At 46.3% G+C, this 22,037-nt stretch overlaps 3 protein-coding genes across 3 annotated transcripts in view; all 3 read left to right on the forward strand.

Moving 5' to 3' along the window:
- Positions 1–3,088, forward strand: part of LOC310823897 (uncharacterized protein) — a 211,889-nt gene extending 208,801 nt beyond the window's left edge. Inside the window, exons 13-17 of the mRNA XM_083696836.1 lie at positions 74–247; positions 697–870; positions 1,426–1,599; positions 1,715–1,761; positions 1,953–3,088. Of these exons, the coding sequence (XP_083552962.1) occupies positions 74–247; positions 697–870; positions 1,426–1,599; positions 1,715–1,761; positions 1,953–2,512 (1,129 nt within the window). The 3' untranslated portion in view covers positions 2,513–3,088. The remainder of the gene's footprint in view (positions 1–73; positions 248–696; positions 871–1,425; positions 1,600–1,714; positions 1,762–1,952) is intronic.
- Positions 1–22,037, forward strand: part of LOC310823899 (uncharacterized protein) — a 310,796-nt gene that overhangs the window by 191,006 nt on the left and 97,753 nt on the right. The gene's annotated exons all lie outside the window — the stretch shown is intronic.
- LOC310823735 (glutamate--cysteine ligase regulatory subunit-like) lies at positions 6,739–14,026 on the forward strand (the record flags this gene model as incomplete). The annotated part of the gene is made up of 8 exons (XM_083696584.1): positions 6,739–6,933; positions 7,483–7,548; positions 11,103–11,184; positions 11,489–11,545; positions 11,845–12,059; positions 12,878–12,992; positions 13,511–13,621; positions 13,956–14,026. The coding sequence occupies exons 1-8, from the start codon at positions 6,760–6,762 to the stop codon at positions 14,024–14,026; spliced, it is 891 nt and encodes a 296-aa protein (XP_083552710.1). The 5' UTR covers positions 6,739–6,759.

Raw genomic sequence — 22,037 nt, forward strand, 5'->3', positions numbered from 1 at the left:
TAACTCTCACTCATAAATTCTTGCACCACAATGATCGTTTGGCTTCATGTATTTATTTGTATTCCTCATTCAGGCTGAATGGATGTCACCTCACAGAGAGATGCTGTGAAGCGTTGGCCTCAGCTCTCAGCTCAGACTCCTGCCACCTGAGAGAGCTGGACCTCAGTAATAATGATCTAGGTGACGGGGGGGTGAAGCTGCTCTCTGCTGGACTGGGGAGTCCACACTGTCAACTACAGACACTGAGGTGAGGTCTGAGACTATTGTTGTTGTCAGACACATCATTCCTAAGTGTCTGTTACATTATCATTCTATGGAATCAATGTTAGTTGCACAGAAAGGCTCAATGATTGAGACAGACAATGTACATTATCTTCCAATCAATTTCTGTTTGTCTGTGTGTGTGTGTGTGTGTGTGTATGGTGACAGGGGGGGCTGCTCTGTCTTCACTCTCTGAATATGTTTGCCCTCCTCAAATCGTGACACACCTGGCCTTAAATCAGATCATGGGACTTCACAATACTGCACTAACCCAATAGCTAGCAAATACATTATACCAGACGTAGAAATCCAGTCATTACAAATGTATCCATTGTTAATTGCTCCCCTGTTGATAGCAACTATAACTCTCACTCATGAATTCTTGCACCATAGTGATCGTTTGGCTGCATGTATTTATTTGTATTCCTCATTCAGGCTGAATGGATGTCACCTCACAGAGAGATGCTGTGAAGCGTTGGCCTCAGCTCTCAGCTCAGACTCCTGCCACCTGAGAGAGCTGGACCTCAGTTATAATGATCTAGGTGACGGGGGGGTGAAGCTGCTCTCTGCTGGACTGGGGAGTCCACACTGTCAACTACAGACACTGAGGTGAGGTCTGAGACTATTCTTGTTGTCAGACACATCATTCCTAAGTGTGTTACATTATCATTCTATGGAATCAATCATACTTGAACAGAAAGGCTCAATGATTGAGACAGACAGTGTACATTATCTTCCAATCAATTACTATATAATGTGTGTGTGTGTGTGTGTGTGTGCGTGTGCGTGTGCGTGTGCGTGTGCGTGTGCGTGTGCGTGTGTGTGTGTGTGTGTGGTGGGGTAGGGGGGGGGGGGGGGTTCACTCTCTCAATAACGTTTCTTTCGACAATTCCTCACCAATCTGGCCTGAGATCAGCTGATGGGGCTCCACAATAATTCACTAACCAATCTAACATATTGCTTGCTCCCCTGTTGAGAGCAACTATAACTCTCACTCTTGAATTCTTACACCACAGTGATGGTTTGGCTGCATGTATTTATTTGTATTCCTCATTCACATGTGGCCTTTCAACTGCCAAATGAAGAGGATTTAAAGCTGCACATGTACATTAGAGAGGAATAATCAGATTCTTGATATCAGATGGAGTGACACTATTTCCCCAGGTTGTCAGGCTGTGGAGTCCCAGAGGAAGGCTGTGTTTCTCTGGCATCAGCTCTGAGGTCTAAGCCCTCCCACCTGAGAGAGCTGGACCTCAGCTACAATCACCCAGGAGACTCAGGACTGGCGCTGCTCTCTGCTGTACAGAAAGATCCACTCTGTAAACTACAGACACTCAGGTAAAGGCTGAATATGTGGCTGGACGTATCAATGAGATGAATGCACAGTATCTATTTTCCACATGATCATGAGTGTGTCATCCAACCTCTGTGGGTTCTTCTGTGGTTGATATAGTGTGGACCATGGTGGAGAGTGCAGGCTCAAACCTGGGCTGATCAAATGTAAGTCACCACCGCTGTAGAGAATAGGACTGTGATATTACTCAAGAACCAGGGTACAGCAGAGTTCAAACAGAGCACCAGTATTGTATTCATATGTAAATCTAAAATATTAGCAAATGTGAATTAGTTATATCCCTTTTAAAACATTTTCAATTAATCATTAATATTTTGTGAAAAAAATAATCAATCAGATGCCTGTGAGCTCACACTGGACCCAAACACAGCAGACAGACGCCTCTCTCTGTCTGAGGAGAACAGAAAGGTGACACGGGGGAGAAAGAAGCAGCTGTATCCTGATCACCCAGAGAGATTTGACTACTGGGACCAAGTGCTGTGTAGAGAGGGTCTGACTGGGCGCCGTTACTGGGAGGTAGAGTGGAGTGGGAGAGAGGCTGGTATAGGAGTGACATATAAAGGAATCAGCAAGAGAGGATGGGATGTTGACTGTGTGTTGGGAAACAATGACAAGTCCTGGAGTCTGAGCTGCTTTGGTAACAGTTACTCCACCAGTCACAATAATAATAGCACTGTCATACCTGTCCCCTCCTCTGGCTCCCACAGAGTAGGAGTGTATCTGGACTGGCCGGCCGGCACTCTGTCCTTCTACAGGGTCTCCTCTGACACACGGACCCTCCTGCACACATTCCACTCCATATTCACTGAGCCCCTCTACCCAGGGTTTAGGCTTTGGAGCGATGGCTGTTCAGTGACCCTGTGGAAACTAGTCTCAGGGAGATCACACTGTATGTAGTGTTTAGGGCTACAGCCGTTGATGAGAACCAGATGGTTATTTGCTCATTGTGAAATGTGTGAAAAAGTGCAATAGACTGACAAAGCAGAAGTAGGAAATGCAACTGATAGTGAAACAATCCAGATGAATGATTAGATGATCAAATCAGACTGATGATGAACTCTGAGAATAACACAGGAGAGAGTGTCTGTATGTATATAAGAGTTGGTTAGATTGGGTGTTTGAGTTGTGATGCTGGATTACGTTGCTGTGTGTAAGATAGCAGGGAGTGGATGTGAAGACAGCTCTCCTTCTCTGTCAGTACAATATGGACAGTGTCTTCAGAACATCCTAATCTACACAGTGTGTAATTGATTCCTATGCAAATCAGAGACCCTATAAAAACAAAGATATTCATTCCGAAATGACATGAATTATTATCCTTGCATTAAGATGTACTCAATTCAACTTATTGAGTGATTTGTTGATGACATTTTTGCATTTTAACTAATTTTAAGACTGTCAAAGCAAAAAGTCTGAATATTTCTGTCCATGAGGTATTTTTGTATTTCACTTTTAATAAATGTACTGAAATGTCAAAAATCGTGTTTTCGCTTTGTCATTCTGGGGTATTGTGTGTGGATTGATGGCAAATTCTTTAAATTGAATCCATTTCAAATTTACTCTATAACACAAGAAAATGTGTAAAAAGTGAAGGGGTCTGAATACCTTCAGAAGGCGCTGTACATGTTCTGAACTTCACTTTCCATGCATTCCTTCATTTTTATATAGTAATCATCTAGTACAGTAATATCTATGCATCATGTGACATTGTGAGGGGCAGCCAAGGTGCAGGCTGCTTTTCCTTTCTCTGTCTGTGGGCTGTGGGAGGCATGGCTCTCATGAGAAGACTTCACCTGTCCCCTGCAGTACCGCTCCCTGCCATGGGAGGCATGGCTCTCATGAGAAGACTTCACCTGTCCCTTGCAGTACCGCTCCCTGCCATGGGAGGCATGGCTCTCATTAGAAGACTTCACCTGTCACCTGCAGTACCGCTCCCTGCCATGGGAGGCATGGCTCTCATGAGAAGACGTCACCTGTCCCCTGCAGTACCTCTGACCCCCAGACCCCCAGACCTCCAGACCCCCAGACCCCCAGAACCCTATCCCCCAGACCTCTAGCCCTCAGATGGGGGTACCACCTGGTGGTCATTTACTAGTATTACAACAACAGAGATTAGAATCCAGCCAGTTAGCAATAAGCACTGAACCCTAAAAACCCAGAATTTGAACCTGAAATATTCTTTATAACATCACAGATCTTTTATAATGGAACAGTGTAATAGAACATCAGTGTAATAGAACATCAGTGTAATAGAACATCAGTGTAATAGAATATCAGTGTAATTGAACATTAGTGTAATAGAACATCAGTGTAATAGAACATTAGTGTAATAGAACAGTGTAATAGAACATCAGTGTAATAGAACATTAGTGTAATAGAACAGTGTAATAGAACATCAGTGTAATAGAACAGTGTAATAGAACATTAGTGTAATAGAACATCAGTGTAATAGAACATCAGTGTAATAGAACATCAGTGTAATTGAACATTAGTGTAATAGAACATCAGTGTAATAGAACATTAGTGTAATAGAACATTAGTATAATAAAACATCAGTGTAATAGAACAGTGTAATAGAACATTAGTGTAATAGAACATTAGTGTAGTAGAACATCAGTGTAATAGAACAGTGTAATAGAACATTATTGTAATAGAACAGTGTAATAGAACATCAGTGTAATAGAACATCAGTGTAATAGAACATTAGTGTAATAGAACATCAGTGTAATAGAACATCAGTGTAATAGAACATTAGTGTAATAGAACAGTGTAATAGAACAATGTAATGGAACGTTAGTGTAATAGAACATCAGTGTAATAGAACATCAGTGTAATTGAACATCAGTGTAATAGAACAGTGTAATAGAACATCAGTGTAATAGAACATCAGTGTAATAGAATATCAGTGTAATTGAACATTAGTGTAATAGAACATCAGTGTAATAGAACATTAGTGTAATAGAACAGTGTAATAGAACATCAGTGTAATAGAACATTAGTGTAATAGAACAGTGTAATAGAACATCAGTGTAATAGAACAGTGTAATAGAACATTAGTGTAATAGAACATCAGTGTAATAGAACATCAGTGTAATAGAACATCAGTGTAATTGAACATTAGTGTAATAGAACATCAGTGTAATAGAACATTAGTGTAATAGAACATTAGTATAATAAAACATCAGTGTAATAGAACAGTGTAATAGAACATTAGTGTAATAGAACATTAGTGTAGTAGAACATCAGTGTAATAGAACAGTGTAATAGAACATTATTGTAATAGAACAGTGTAATAGAACATCAGTGTAATAGAACATCAGTGTAATAGAACATTAGTGTAATAGAACATCAGTGTAATAGAACATCAGTGTAATAGAACATTAGTGTAATAGAACAGTGTAATAGAACAATGTAATGGAACGTTAGTGTAATAGAACATCAGTGTAATAGAACATCAGTGTAATTGAACATCAGTGTAATAGAACAGTGTAATAGAACATTAGTATAATAGAACATCAGTGTAATAGAACATTAGTGTAATAGAACATCAGTGTAATAGAACATTAGTGTAATAGAACATCAGTGTAATAGAACATCAGTGTAATAGAACATCAGTGTAATAGAACATTAGTGTAATAGAACATTAGTGTAATAGAACAGTGTAATAGAACATTAGTGTAATTGAACATTAGTGTAATAGAACATTTATGTAATAGAACATTAGTGTAATAGAACATTTATGTAATAGAACATCAGTATAATAGAACATTAGTGTAATAGAACAGTGTAATAGAACATTAGTATAATAGAATATTAGTATAATAGAACATTAGTATAATAGAACATTAGTATAATAGAACATCAGTGGAAACCAAAGGGGACGTTTTCTTTCCAGTGTTAACACTTCACTTAGCAACGTCATGACAACCCAAATGTGCAGACAGGCCTAGGAGACGAGTTAACCTTGACCCTAACCCTGACTCTAACCCTGACCCTGACTCTGACCCTAACCCTAACTCTGACCCTGACCCTGACTCTGACCCTGACCCTAACTCTGACCCTGAACCTGACCCTAACCCTAACTCTAACCCTGACCCTAACCCTAAACCCTGACCCTAACCCTAGGGGATGAGTTAACTTTAACCCTAAACCCTGACCCTAACCCTAACCCTAGGGGATGAGTTAACTTTAACCCTAACAATTAACCCTGACCCTAACCCTAGGGCTAGTAGAACCATGTAGTTTGGCTCTTCAAACCCACCTCCTCGTTGCTAGGCAACCCCCCCCCTTTTCCCTCCACCGTTCGTATTTTACGACATTTTTTAGAAAAAAATGTTTTATGAAACTCCTTCAAACCACACAATCTCCCCACCCCCTCGTTGCTAGGTAACCCACCATATCCCGTCCCTTTCCGACATTTTCTTTTCCTTTACGACATTCCCTCAAACACACCAACCTCCCTTATTTTACGACATTTACTATTATTATTATTATTATTATTATTATTATTATATCTTTACGACATTTACTTCTTCTTTACGAGAGAAGGGGAGACAGACACCATGGAAACCACCACCACCACCGACACCGGCGGCTCCTCTGGTACTCGTAGCGGGTCCTCTGGGACCGTCTCCCCCGGTGGTACCGTCTCCTCTACCGGCTCTGAGGCTAATGATAACGGGGCTAACTAACGAAGCTAACGAATTTACCTACCGAGTGCAGTGTTGACGGGGTGCTAAAGGCTAATGCTAACTGGCTCTAACGAACTGACCGTGTGTGTGTGTGTGTGTGGAAATGCGTCGTGTCATCATTACTCGACATTCCCTCAAACCCACCCCCTCGTTGCTAGGCAACCCCCCCCTTTCCCTCCACCGTTCGTATTTGTTTTGAAAAAATATTTTTACGACAGTCCTTCAAACCACACACACACTCTCCCCACCCCCTCGTTGCTAGGTAACCCACCATATCCCGTCCCTTTCCGACATTTTCTTTTCCTTTACGACATTCCCTCAAACACACCAACCTCCCTTATTTTACGACATTTACTATTATTATTATTATTATTATTATTATTATTATTATTATTATTATTATATCTTTACGACATTTACTTCTTCTTTACGAGAGAAGGGGAGACAGACACCATGGAAACCACCGACACCGGCGGCTCCTCTGGTACTCGTAGCGGGTCCTCTGGGACCGTCTCCCCCGGTGGTACCTCGTTTCTGACCCGGGCCACGACGCTCAACCTCCACACCGGGAACCTCGTCAACCGGAGCCGGCTGAAGAAGAAGTGTCCGTCGTCCCCGAGTGAGGAGGTAAGAAGGGCGGGGGGGGGGTCGGGAGGCTAGAGGCTAATGCTAACGGGGCTAACGAAGCTAACGAATTTACCTACCGAGTGCAGTGTTGACGGGGTGCTAAAGGCTAATGCTAACGGGGCTAACGAATTTACCTACCGAGTGCAGTGTTGACGGGGTGCTAAAGGCGAATGCTAACTGGCTCTAACGAACTGACCGTGTGTGTGTGTGTGTGTGTATTATGAATGTGATTAAATAAATACTAAATATGTCGTTTTATTGTCATTTTCTGTCTGTCTGTCTGACCTGTTGTTGCCGTTCAGCTCCAGGATTATATCCGCGCCACGCTGTCTCTGACCTGTCTGTCTCTCTATCTGACCTGTCTCTCTCTGTCTGTCTGTCTGACCTGTATGTCTTTTGTTGCCCTCCAGCTCCAGGATTGTATCCGCGCCATGCTGTCTCTGACCTGTCTGTCCCTCTGTCTTATCTGTCTGTCTATCTGTCTGTCTGTCTGTTTCTCTCTGACCTGTCTGTCTCTCCATCTGACCTGTCTGTCTGTTGTTGCCGTAGCTCCAGGACTGTATCCGCGCCACGCTGAGTGACTGGTCCTCCAAGACGCCGTCGGCCGGGGAGAAGGTGAGACTCATCCCTCTCTTCTCTCCCTCCCTCCTTTCCTGTCTCTCTCTCTCTCCCTCCTTCCCTTCCTCCTTTCCTCCTGTCTCTCTCTTCTTTCCCTCCTTTCCTGTCTTCCTTCCTTCCTTCCCTCCTGTCTCTCCCTCCCTCCCTCCTGTCTCTCTCCCTCTCTCCCTCCTTCCCTCCCTCCTGTCTCTCTACCTCTCTCCCTCCTTCCCTCCCTCCTGTCTCTCTCCCTCTCTCCCTCCTTCCCTCCCTCCTGTCTCTCTCTCTCCCTCCTTCTCCCCTCCTTCTCCCCTCCCTCCCTCCCTCCCTCCCTCCTGTCTCTCTCTCTCCCTCCTTCTCCCCTCCTTCTCCCCTCCCTCCCTCCCTCCCTCCCTCCTGTCTCTCTCTCTCTCCTTCTCTCCCTCCTTCCCTTCCCTCCTTTCCTGTTTCCTGTCTTCTTTCCTTACTGTCGGCGGAGGAGAAGGTGAGACTCATCCCTCTCTTCCTTCCTTCCTTCCTTCCTTCCCTCCCTCCTTTCCTTCGTCTCTCTCTTGATGCTCCACACACACACACACGCACACCCACACACACGCGCGCCCAGAGGCGTCAATGTTTAGTGAGTCAAGTGACAATGTGTGTGTGTGTGAGAGAGAGGGAGACACACACAGACACACACACACACACACACACACACACGCGCGTCAATGTTTAGTGAGTCAAGTGACAACGTGTGTGTGTGTGTGTGTGTGGGTGCTCCTGAGACAGGGAGAGAGAGAGGGAGACACATACACACTCACATACACACACACACACACACACACACACACACACAGACACACACACACTCACACAGACATACACACACACACACACACTCACACAGACATACACACACACACTCAAACTGTCTGTCTGTCTGTCTCTGACCTGTCTGTCCCTCTGTCTGTCTGTCTGTCAGTCTCTGACCTGTCTGTCTGTCTGTCTGTTTGTCTCTGACCTGTCTGTCTCTCCATCTGACCTGTCTGTCTGTTGTTGCCGTAGCTCCAGGACTGTATCCGCGCCATGCTGAGTGACTGGTCCTCTGAGACGCCGTCGGCCGGGGAGAAGGTGAGACTCATCCCTCTCTTCTCTCCCTCCCTCCCTCCCTCCTTTCCTGTCTCTCTCTTCCTTCCCTCCTTTCTTGTCTTCCTTACTTCCTTCCCTCCTGTCTCTCCCTCCCTCCTGTCTCTCTCCCTCCCTCCTTCCCTCCCTCCTGTCTCTCTCCCTCCCTCCCTCCCTCCTTCTTTCCTTCTCTCCCTCCCTCCTGTCTCTCTCTCTCTCTCCTTCCCTCCCCCCTTCTCTCCCTCCCTCCCTCCTGTCTCTCTCTCCTTCTCTCCCTCCTGTCTCTCCCTCCTTCCCTCCCTCCTTCTCTCCCTCCTTTCCTGTCTTCCTTCCTTCCTTCCCTCCTGTCTCTCCCTCCCTCCCTCCCTCCTGTCTCTCTCCCTCTCTCCCTCCTTCCCTCCCTCCTGTCTCTCTCTCTCCCTCCCTCCCTCCTGTCTCTCTCTCTCCCTCCTTCTCCCCTCCTTCTCCCCTCCCTCCCTCCCTCCCTCCTGTCTCTCTCTCTCTCTCTCCTTCCCTCCCTCCTTCCCTTCCCTCCTTTCCTGTTTCCTCTCTTCTTTCCTTACTGTCGGCGGAGGAGAAGGTGAGACTCATCCCTCTCTTCCTTCCTTCCTTCCTTCCTTCCCTCCCTCCTTTCCTTCGTCTCTCTCTGGATGCTCCACACACACACACACACGCACACCCACACACACGCGCGCCCAGAGGCGTCAATGTTTAGTGAGTCAAGTGACAATGTGTGTGTATGTGTGTGTGAGAGAGAGGGAGACACACACACAAACACACACACACACACACACAGATAGACAGACACACTCACACAGACACACACACTCACTCACTCACACAGACACACTGTGGGAGCCTGGTCGACAGGCGCAACAGCGGGTCAACCAATGAGAATAGAAACAGGCGGAAACAGGGGTTGCGGTGAAATCAACGTAGGGTTTTATTTCTAAGGTGCGGGGAAAAGGGAGAGGCGAAAGGCAACTCAAATCTTCACCGGGTTGGCGGTTGGCGCTACGGCGCTCCGCCGGGTTCTTCTTGTCGTCAGAGAGAGAGAGAGAGAGACAGGCCAAAGTTAGTGGGATATCGGGTCCCTTTCACTGACCTCTTCCTCCGGTCGGTTGGGGGGTTCCTCTCCGTCTTCCAGGCTTTCTCTCCCGTTTGGCTTATGAGACTGGCTTAGCGGGTGTCTGGTCTCGACTCGTTCCTCCAGCCAGTCTGTCTTCAGCTTGTCCTGGGGAGTTTAAAAGGCCTCAGGATCGCCGAGCTGACTCAGCGCACCTGTGAGCGGTGAGCTGAGTCATCTGATTGGTGGCGGAGTCTCCAGGACATAGAACTGGGATAGTACCTCCCATCCAGCACGACACCCCATGGCTGCCTTTGCCTCCCCCTTGTGGCCACCAGGTGTCTCTGTGGGGCACTGCTCACCGGCTGGGCCATCACAACACACAGACACACACACACACACACTCACACACACACTCACTCACACAGACACACACAGACACACACACACACACATGCCCAGAGGCGTCAATGTTTAGTGAGTCAAGTGACAACGTGTGTGTGTGTGTGTGTGCCCCTGAGACAGGGAGAGAGAGAGGGAGACACACACACACACTCACACATACGCACACTCACACAGACAGACACACACTCACACAGACACTCACACATACACACACATGCCCAGAGGCGTCAATGTTTAGTGAGTCAAGTGACAACGTGTGTGTGTGTGTGTGTGTGTGTGTGTGTGTGGGTGGGTGCTCCTGAGACAGGGAGAGAGAGAGGAAGACACACACACACTCACATACACACAGACACACACACACACACTCACACACTCATACAGACATACACACACTCACACAGACATACACAGACACACTCACACAGACACACACACAGGCAGGGAGACGGGGGGGAGGCAGGTTTGGGGGGGGAGGGTTGAACAGGGAGGGAGGGAGGTTCTGCTGAGGTCAGCTAATCTCTCTCTCTTTCTCTCCCTCTCTCTAGTTCGACTAGTCTGGTCTGTCTCTAACCTGGACTGCTCCCCCCTCCCAGGCACGCCTGGCTGTCTTTCTGTAATCTGTCTGTCCTGAACCTGTCTGTCTCTCAGACCTGTCTGTCTCTCCAGGAGTCTGACGTCCTAGACTGTTCCACCCCCCACGCGGCCGAGGCCATCACGCCTGTCTGTCTCTCTGTCTGTCTGTCTCTAACTTGTCTCTCTCTCTCTAACCTGTCTGTCTGTTTACCTGTGTCACTCTCTCTGACCTGTCTGTCTCTCCAGGAGTCTGACGTCCTGGACTGCTCCACCCCCCATGCGGCCGAGGCCACCATCATGCTTGTCTGTCTCTCTCTCTCTGACCTGTCTGTCTCTCTCTCTCTAACCTGTCTGTCTGTTTACCTGTCTCTCTCTCACCTGTCTTTCTCTAACCTGTCTGTCTCTAACCTGTCTGTCTCTCCAGGAGTCTGACGTCCTGGACTGCTCCACCCCCCAGGCGGCCGAGGCCACCATCACACCGGAGGAGAGGGAGGAGCTGAAGGTGTCTGGTACGCTACGACAAGCTAACGCAGGCTAACGCTACGCTAATGCAGGGTAAGACAGGTTAACGCAGGCTAAGACAGGCTCACGCACGCTAACACACACCACGATAACACATGCTAATAAATGCTAGTGCATGCTAACACCGGCTCACACGCACCACGATAACACACGCTAACCCAGGGCTAACAAACGATACCAGCCCATGATTACACACGACGCGACCACACGTTAACACAGGCTAACAAATGACACCAGCACATGCTAACACAGGCTAACCTAGGCTAACCCACGCTAACGTTGTCGTTGCAGTCAAGCTGTTCCTGTGCGAGTCGGACCAGTCGTCCATCAGGCAGGCTGTCGACATGGGTGAGTCCTGCCTGTTTGTCTGTCTGTCTGCCTGTTTGGCTGTCTGCTTGTCTGTCTGTTTGTTTGGCTGGCTGGCTGGCTGTCTGCCTGTCTGTCTGTCTGCCTGTTTGGCTGTCTGTCTGTTTGGCTGCCTGCCTGTCTGTCTCTCTCTTTACCTGTTTGTCTCTCCCCTCCACAGCCTGTCTCACCCTCGCCCTGTCGACCAGGAGGACAACATCCCCCCCCCCCCCCACACCCAGACCCTCTCGGACCTCTAACCTGTCTTTCTCTCCCTAACCTGTCTCCCTCCCCCCCAACAGCCTGTCTCACTCTCGCCCTCTCCCAACTCGACTCGGTCATCCTGGCGCCCGCCCCCCCCCCCCCCCCGGGGGCCGACCACGCCCCCCAGACCCTCTCGGACCTGCAGCCGGCATGGGTTTTCTTGGAAACGCTGGTGGCGTCCGGGAAGGTGGTCGCCATCGGGACGTCGGACCTGGACAAGGGCCTCCTGGAGGAGCTGCACAACTGGGCCCAGGTGGGTGTCTGTCTGTCTTTCTCTGGCCTGTCTGTTTGTCCTGGACGGTGTGTGTGTCTGTCTGTCTGTCTCTCTCTCTCTCTCGCTCTATCCCTGACCTGTCTGTCTGTCCTGGACAAGGGCCTCCTGGAGGAGTTGTACGACTGGGACCAGGTGGGTGTCTGTCTGTCTGATCTGTCTGTCTGTCCTGGACAAGGGCCTCCTGGAGGAGCGCTACGACTGGGCCCAGGTGGGTGTCTGTCTCTGTCTCTGAACTGTCTGTCTGTCTGTCCTGTGCTGGGGGTATCTGTCTCTCCCTGACCTGTCTGTCTCTCTCTCCATGTCCAAGGTGAAACCCCACCAGTAACCAGGTCAAACTGAGTGCGTACGCCAACTGTCTGTCTCTCTTTCTCTCTCTCTCTTTCTCTCTGTCCCTGTCCTGTCTCTCTCTCTCTGTCCCAACCAAGCAGTTAACAGTGTCTGTCTGTCTGTCTCTCTCTCTCCCGTCCCTGACCTGTCTGTCTGTCCCTGACCTGTCTCTCTCTCTCTCTCTCTCTCTCTCCCCCGTATCCAAGGTGAAGACCACCAGTAATCAGGTCAACCTGGCGTCCTGTTGTGTGATGCCCCCCGATCTGATGGCCTGTATGTCTCTCTGTCCCTGACCTGTCTGTCTCTCCCTGACCTGTCTCTCTCTCTTCCATATCCAAGGTGAAGCCCACCAGTAACCAGGTCAACCTGGCGTCCTGTTCTGTGATGCCCCCCGATCTGATGGCCTGTCTGTCTCTCTGTCCCTGACCTGTCTGTCTCTCTGACCTGTCTCTCTCTCTCCCGTATCCAAGGTGAAGCCCATCAGCAACCAGGTCAACCTGGCGTCCTGTTGTGTGATGCCCCCCGATCTGACGGCATATGCCAAGCAGGCGGGGGTCCAGCTACTGACCCACAACGACCCCAAAGGTGGGTGTCTGTCTGTGATCTGTCTGTCTGTGATCAATTTGTCTGGGGGTGTCTGTCTGTCTGTCTCTCTTTCTCTCTCTCTGTCCCTGACCTGTCTGTCTCTCTCTGACCTGTCTGTCCCCCCTCTAACCTAACCTCCCTCTTCATCTGAGCTGTCTGTCTCTCTCTGACCTGTCTCTCTCTCTCCCTCCCTCTCTTTCCATGTCTGTCTCTCCCTCTAACCTGTCTCTCTCTCTCTCTCCCTCTCTTTCCATGTCTGTCTCTCCCTCTAACCTGTCTCTCTCTCTCTCTCTCTCCTTCCAGAGCTTATCTCGGCGGCGGGCTTCCAGGAGGCGCTGTCTCTCTCTCTCTGACCCGTCTGTCTATCTGTCTGTCTTTGACATGTCTGTCTCCCCTCTAACCTGTCTCTCTCTCTCTCCCTCCCCCCTCTCCCTCTGAGCTGTCTGTCTGTCTTTGACCTGTCTCTCTCCCCCTAACCTGTCTTTCTCTAACCTGTCTGTCTCTCTGTCGTCTTCCAGAGCTCATCACGTCGGCGGGCTTCCAGGAGGCGCTCCGTGAGAGCGCGGCGTTAGCAACGGCGTCCCACGGCGACCCCGACCGCGACGGCTGTGACGCGGCGTCGGCGTGGCGTGGCGTGGCGCCTCCGCTGGGTCCTGCGCTACGCCATCATCGTCAAGAGCCGCGGCATCATCAAGGCCAAGGGCTACCTGGTCCACGCCACCCGGGTAGCGTAGCGTAGCATAGCATAGTCTGGTGTAGTCGAGGCTAGCATAGTGTAGTGTAGCCTTAGCGTAGCATCGTGTAGCCTTGGTTAGCCTGGTTAGCGTAGCGCGGACGACACCTTGGTTAAGTTGAAAGACTTAGCTACGGTTAGTAGCTAAGTTACATGTATGTAATGTGATGTCATGTATGTAATGCTTATGGAGTTGATGGTGGATTAAATCTGTTCCGTCAGTTTTCCAGCGACTGACAGAGAGCAGAAACACGCTGCATGGGGCCATCTGTTGGTCGACTGTCGACAGCACAACACATGAGGCCAATGGAGGAAAGCAGAACCATGTGAGAAGATTTCCTCTTCAGTGGTTGAACCTTTCACACATCTGGCACTCCGGATTGTTTCAGCAGCGTAAAAACAAAATGCATTTTTAAATGTTCCAATGTATTTCTATGGGACTGTTAGGGATAGGAATGTATTTCTATGGGACTGTTAGGGATAGGAATGTATTTCTATGGGACTGTTAGGGATAGGAATGTATTTCTATGGGACTGTTAGGGATAGGAATGTATTTCTATGGGACTGTTAGGGTTAGGAATGTATTTCTATGGGACTGTTAGGGATAGGAATGTATTTCTATGGGACTGTTAGGGATAGGAATGTATTTCTATGGGACTGTTAGGGTTAGGAATGTATTTCTATGGGACTGTTAGGGATAGGAATGTATTTCTATGGGACTGTTAGGGATAGGAATGTATTTCTATGGGACTGTTAGGGTTAGGAATGTATTTCTATGGGACTGTTAGGGTTAGGAATGTATTTCAATGGGACTGTTAGGGATAGGAATGTATTTCTATGGGACTGTTAGGGTTAGGAATGTATTTCTATGGAACTGTTAGGGTTAGGAATGTATTTCTATGGGACTGTTAGGGTTAGGAATGTATTTCTATGGAACTGTTAGGGTTAGGAATGTATTTCTATGGGACTGTTAGGGATAGGAATGTATTTCTATGGAACTGTTAGGGTTAGGAATGTATTTCTATGGAACTGTTAGGGTTAGGAATGTATTTCTATGGGACTGTTCGGTGCCAACATGTTTGACAACATGGTAAGTTAGTGAGTTTCGTTTCTAGGCACACTAGATCGTATCCAGGGGTAATAGAACATTAGTGTAAAAGAACATTAGTTTAATAGAACAGTGTAATAGAACATTAGTGTAATAGAACATTAGTGTAATAGAACATTAGTGTAAAAGAACATTAGTTTAATAGAACAGTGTAATAGAACATTAGTGTAATAGAACATTAGTGTAATAGAACATCAGTGTAATAGAACATTAGTGTAATAGAACAGTGTAATAGAACGTTAGTATAATAGAACATTAGTTTAATAGAACATTAGTATAATAGAACATTAGTGTAATAGAACATTAGTGTAATAGAACGTTAGTTTAATAGAACATTAGTGTAATAGAACATTAGTATAATAGAACATTAGTGTAATAGAACGTTAGTATAATAGAACATTAGTGTAATAGAACATTAGTGTAATAGAACATTAGTGTAATAGAACAGTGTAATAGAACATCAGTGTAATAGAACATTAGTGTAATAGAACATTAGTGTAATAGAACATTAGTATAATAGAACATTAGTGTAATAGAACGTTAGTGTAATAGAACATTAGTGTAATAGAACAGTGTAATAGAACGTTAGTATAATAGAACATTAGTATAATAGAACATTAGTGTAATAGAACATTAGTGTAATAGAACATTAGTGTAATAGAACAGTGTAATAGAACGTTAGTTTAATAGAACATTAGTGTAATAGAACATTAGTATAATAGAACATTAGTGTGAACCAAAGGGGACGTTTTCTTTCCAGTGTTAACACTTCCCTTAGCAACGTCATGACAACCCAAATGTGCAGACAGGCCTAGGAGACGCTGAGAAAATCACCAGGACTCCACTGCCCTCTCTGCAGAGCATCTACCACCGCAGAGTCCACAGGAGAGCCGCCTCCATCCTCAAGGACCCCACCCACCCCCAGCACGGACTGTTCACACTTCTACCCTCAGGCCGGAGGTACAGAAGTGTTAAATGCAGGACCACCAGACTGAAGAACTCCTTCTTTCCCACTGCCATCAGGCTCCTAAACAACCCATAGGAGATTAATATAACCTTACTACCTCAAATAACTGAATTTTCCAGTTTGCATAATTGCACTGCTACATTTGCACTGTTTTATTATTATTATTGCTGCTATTTTATTTTATGCCTTAAATGTTGCTGTCTTGTACATTTGTTTAGTATATATTGTATATTCTTTAGTATTGTATATTTTACATTGGTTGGCATTCTGCGGACAGCAAAGCAAGAATTTCATTGTACAGGGAAACATGTTTTCTACTGTGCATATGATAATAAACACTTTGAATCTTGAATCTTGAATCTTAACCCTGACCCTGACTCTAACCCTAACCCTAACCCTAACTCTAACTCTAGCCCTGACCCTGACTCTAACCCTAACCCTAACTCTAACTCTAACTCTAACCCTGACCCTGACTCTAACCCTAACCCTAACCCTAACCCTAACTCTAACCCTGACCCTGACCCTGACCCTGACCCTGACTCTAACCCTAACTCTAACTCTAACCCTGACCCTAACCCTGACCCTGACCCAAACTCTAACCCTAACTCTAACTCTAACCCTGACCCTGAACCTGACCCAAACCCTAATCATAACCCCAACCCTAACCCGAACCCTGGGACGTTCTCTGTCTCCTTGCAGTAATCTAGAGCAGGAGTCCCCAATTACCGGGCCGCGGACCAGTTTCGGCCGTGGATCATTTGGTACCGGGCCGCACAGAAAGAATAAAAACATTTTAATTTGTATTTTATTTCCATTTTATTGACTATCGCAGTCTGCAGGGTGTTTGAAAAATGACCACTTCCATCTGTGCCACTTTTCCACACTTCTCAGTCGCAGTTTTTTTTCCATGCACCGATAAATGAAGCCCACAAGCTAACCCAGCAAAAATGAGTAAAAAACAAACATTGCTGGAGAGATTCTTTGAAAAGGGGGAAAGACTCTATGATGAGACAGCAGAAGACTCCTAGACTGCCAAAAAAAAAGAAAGCTGCATTTAAAAGAAAATACCTAAGAGTCCTACTTAAATTACGGGTTCATCGCAACAGGTGATTGACATGCCCCAAGCCCGCTCTGTATAATATGTGGCGACCGGCTATCCAACGAGGCCATGAAGCCTTCAAAACTGCTTCGCCACGTAGAGACCAAGCACCCTGCATTAAAAGACAAGTCTTTGGTGTTTTTTTAAAAGAAAAAAACATGAACACGAAGGACAGAAGCAATTATTGAAGGCCACCACATCATCAAATTTGTCTGCACTGAGAGCATCATTCTTAGTGGCTAACCGCATTGCCAAGGCTAAGAAGCCCTTCACTATTGGTGAAGAGTTGATCATGCCTGCCGGTAAGGACACTTCGGGTGTCACTGTCTCCCATCACCCCTAGATGGGACCGTCTCGTTGCAGGGAAACAAGCTCAGTGCTCCCACTGATTCTGTATTATGGTGAGTTGAGTCACTTTTACATTATAAATGTAATAATTAAATGAATAATTAAATTATATAATATGCACTTTATTGTGTTTTGTTATGCGCGTGATTCTTTCCCCCCCGGTCCGTGGAAAAGTAGTCTTGCATGAAACTGGTCCGTGGTGCAAAAAAGGTTGAGGACCGCTGCTCTAGAGCAGGAGTGCCCAACCAGTCGATCGCGGTCTACTGGTAGACCCCGGCCTGATCCCAAGTCGATCACGAGGGGTGTAGGAAAAAATGAAAAAAAAAAAGTCTTTTTTATGTGTAACTGTAAACTGTTTTGTTTTGTTGTAGTTATGCGTCGTTGGATATGTTTTGTTTTGTGTGTGTGTGTGTGTGTGTTATATTTTGTATTAAATGTACACTACAGCCTATCATGAGTCCTTGCCTGCACACCCTATCAGTCTCTTAAACACGTCCACAAAAAAAAAAAAAGTAGGTCACGTTTAACCTACTGTAGCGCGAGACATGCATGATAGTAAGTTGACAGCTGTCAACAGTAGCTAGCAGCTAGCGATCAGAGCGGTTACGCACTCCTAAACTTTAACATGTCTGAGGGGAAACGAGCCAAGACCTACCATTTTCACCCTGAATGGGAGGAAGATTATTTTTGTGTTTATTCTCATTCAAAGCCTGTTTGTTTGATCTGCAATGCAACGGTGGCGTTGGCAAAGAAAGGGAATCTGGAGCGGCATTTTAAAACGGTACCCGGGAGCTACGAGAGGGATTTCCCTGCAAAAACGCCTTTACGCGCCACAAAAGTGCGGGATTTGAAAGCACAGCTTGCAGCACGGCAGTCAATCTTCACCAAACCGAAGACCCAGGGTAAGGCCGCAACTATTGCTTCCTATCGCGTCAGTCACGTCCTTGCTAAACACAAGAAGCCATTCAAAGACAGCGATATTGTGAAGGAAGCCTTTCTCGAGGCAGCGGATAGCCTTTTTGACGACTTTAAAAATAAAACCGAGATCGTGAAGGCCATTAAAGAAGTGCAACTCTCCCGCAATACGACTACAAGGCGATGTGAGGGAATGGCTGTGGATGTGGAGGAGCAACTGAGGAAGGATATTGACGCGTGAGTGCTTTTCCCTCCAATTTGACGAGTCGACTGATATGGTGGATGTGGCACAATTGTGTGTTTTCATCAGGATGGTTTTTGAAGACATGAGCGCCAAGGAAGAGCTACTCACCATTTTGCCATTAAAAGGACACACCAGAGGTGAGGATATGTTTAATGCTTTCATGGGATTTGTTAGCGAGACAAAACTGCCGCTCTTCAAGCTGATCTCCATCCCAACTGATGGGGCGCCTGCTATGATGGGCCGCACCAGTGGGTTCATTGCAAAGAAAGTGAATCTTTCCCAGATATCCTGAATTATCATTGTATAATTCACCAGCAAGCGTTGTGTGGAAAGATTTCAAATATGAAAGAAGTGATGGATATTGCAATGAAGATTGTGTGTTCAGTTCGGGCCAGGAGTCTGCAGAGAAGGCTTTTCCGTGCTCACTTGGAGGAGAATGATGCTGAGCACACACGCCTTGCAACCAGCTCCTACACTCCTGACTACGAGAAGCTAGCCTCCTCCTCCCAGTGTCAGGTCTCCCACTAAGGTAGGAAGTGATTTCCTTTTTTCAAACTCAGAGTGTTACGTTCCCACTCCTACATGTGCGTGTATCCTTGTTGTGTTTTGTGTTTCCTTCTGTTTTTCCCTTACCCTGTCACTCTACATTCAGGTGTCCGTCAGCAATTGGCCATTCGTCCCCATCAGTCATCACTGTTCCTGACCAATCAGAGGGCTGTCCGTGTCCTTTAAAAGCTCCGCTGGACTTCCCCTCGGGAGTCAACCCATTTTCACCGTAGTCTTGTGTTTGCTGTCGACTCACTGTTGCCTGGTTGATCGAAACCTCCAACGTACTTGTTTACATCTAGTTTTCTTTTGTTATATTTACGTCATTGTTTACTTATTGTTTTTCTCATAATTTGTCTGTCTGTTAATTGTACGCCATAGGGGTAAGGTGAATAGGTAAGAGACCCATGGGTTTACATTTCCAACACGTAGGCTCACCTCTGTTACAATTCACCAGGTTAGGAGTGGGTGCCGCCCCATGTATGTTCTAGTCTAGTGTAGCATAGCACTTTAGCATAGCCCTGATAGTATAGCTTACTACTGCACTAGTTTAGGACATCACTTTTGTTTATGATTTCTTTGCTTTGGCACCGCTCAAAAAAAGTTCCCTTTTCTCCTTGGCGTGTGTCTTGTGTTGTGTTTTCCCTGAGGAAACAAATAACTGTACATAGTTGAATTGTGGTTTGTGGTTGTTTAATTCCTACAATAAGTCTGATGTACTACCTTTTTGTTGCGACTCCTCTACCGCCCCTAGACGTAGACGAGTTTTCATCTGGAGTCGTAACACAGAGATCTACCTGTTTTGTATCTGGTTTATTTTTCTGTTTGGTTCATATTAAGGTCAGTTATGGCTATTGCTCATCATGCAGATTGGCGTGTGTGTGTGTGTGTGTGTGTGTGAGAGAGAGAGCGGGTTTGTGCTACAGCACACTATGCAAACTGGCAACTGTGTGAGAGGAATTTGTCTGTGTGTGTGTTTGAGAGAGGGAGGGTTTGTGATGTGATGTCTAGTGGTTGTGTGACAACAAGAAAAAGTGTTGTGAGGTTAGTTACTGCAGGCTGGAAACGATGTGTGTGGGTTTGCGATGTTGACACTGGACTGGTAGATCTCGGGAGGTTGGCGACTTGAAAAGTAGATCTTGGGTCAAAAAAGGTTGGGCACCCCTGCTCTAGAGGAATTAATTGCCAGCAGAGGGCGCTGCTGTTAAATGTCAATAGTGGCAGAGAGTTTTTCATGATCATTATTTCCTTTTTCTTTGAACAGTTGAGATGATCCCATCTAAGGCTGTTAACAAGGACTTCACCATATATCTGACAGAGAGACGTCTCATCCATGGTTTAGGGTTAGACCAGGGGTGGGCAAACTACGGCCCGCGGGCCACATCCGGCCCGTTTGTCTTTTTAATACGGCCCGCCGAAGATTGGTACAGATTTGAGGGTTGAATATTAATTAAATTACTAAACTGCATTCATTTGACCTTGTCTTGTAATGCCTGGCATTCCACCAGGTAGCGCACTAAGGGGCAGTCATACATTGAGTTGATTTTGCGGAGCCCGGGCTACTCTCTGTTATTACTCTGCTACTGTTCTGAACCCATCTGCAACAATGAGTGGGCCAAAGAAAAGAAAAGTCGACAGTGAGTGCAGAGTGTTTAATAAGGAATGGGAAACTAAATACTTTTTCATTTAAGTCCGGTCAAAGGCTGTATGTCTTATTTGCCAAGAAACCGTTGCGGTTTTAAAGGAATACAACATCAGCCGTCACTTTTCCACCAAACATGCTAATTACGCTAACAACCAGTCAACGCAAGAACGGACAGCTACCGCTTTGAGGTTGGCAGCTAGTTTGCAGGCTCAGCAAAACACCTTTATCCGACAAACTGCCATTCAAGAATCAAGCACGAAGGCAAGTTATTTGCTGGCATTCAAATTAGCAAAGACCAGCAAGCCTTTCTCAGAAGGGGAGTTTCTCAAAGAGTGCATGGTAGAGACAGCAGGTATCTTGTGTCCTGAGAGCAAGAACAAATTTGAAAAAATGAGCTTATCACGCAGGACAGTGACTCGCCGTGTTGAGCTAATTGACGAAGACTTAGCTAGCAAGCTAAACAAAAAAGCGGAGTCATTTACATTATATTCCTTGGCACTGGACGAAAGTAATGACATAAAGGACACCGCTCAGCTTGTCATTTTTATCAGAGGGATTAATGACAATTCTGAGATAACGGAGGAGTTTTTGGCCATGGAATCCCTGAGGGGGAAAACGCGGAAAGAGGACTTGTATGACAGCGTGTTGGGGGTCATCAAGAGGCACAAGCTACCTTGGAGTACACTCGCCAACGTTACCACAGATGGATCGCCAAATCTGACTGGAAAAAACGTCGGGCTGCTCAAAAGAATCCAGGAGAGGGTGAAAGAGGACAACCCTGAGCAGGAGGTAATTTTCCTACACTGCATAATCCACCAGGAAGCACTGTGTAAATCCGTATTGCAGCTTGACCACGTAGTGAAGCCAGTTGTAAAACTTGTTAACTTTATTCGAGCGAGGGGACTTCAGCATCGTCAGTTTATTATGTTTCTTGAAGAAACTGACGCTGATCACCAGGACTTGCTTTACCACTCTAATGTCCGCTGGTTAAGTTTGGGGAAAGTATGAGTGAAACGGCGCCACAGGAGTTGCAGTTGGAACTGATTGATCTCCAATGTGACACCGTCTTAAAGGAGAAGTTCAACTCTCTTAAACTGGATGAGTTTTATGCTTCATTAAGCGCAGCCAAATTTCCAAACATCCAAAAGATGGCACAGAGGATGTTGTTTGGCTCTACGTATGTGCGTGAACAGACTTTTAGCGTGATGAACACCAACAAAGCACCCCACAGATCCCAGTTGAGTGATGAACACCTCAGATCTGTTCTGAGAATTGCCACAACAAAACTAACACCAGACTTCGATGCACTGGTCAAAAAGGGTGATCAACAACACTGTTCCCGCTAAAAGTAAATGTAAGTATTAACCCTGTATTTTTTATGTTTATGTTTGATATGTTTATCATTTTTGATATATGTTTTATGTTTGATATGTATGCATC

The sequence above is a fragment of the Argentina silus genome (assembly GCF_951799395.1).
Source record: "Argentina silus genome assembly, chromosome: Y".
NCBI classification, from domain to species: Eukaryota; Metazoa; Chordata; class Actinopteri; order Argentiniformes; family Argentinidae; genus Argentina; species Argentina silus.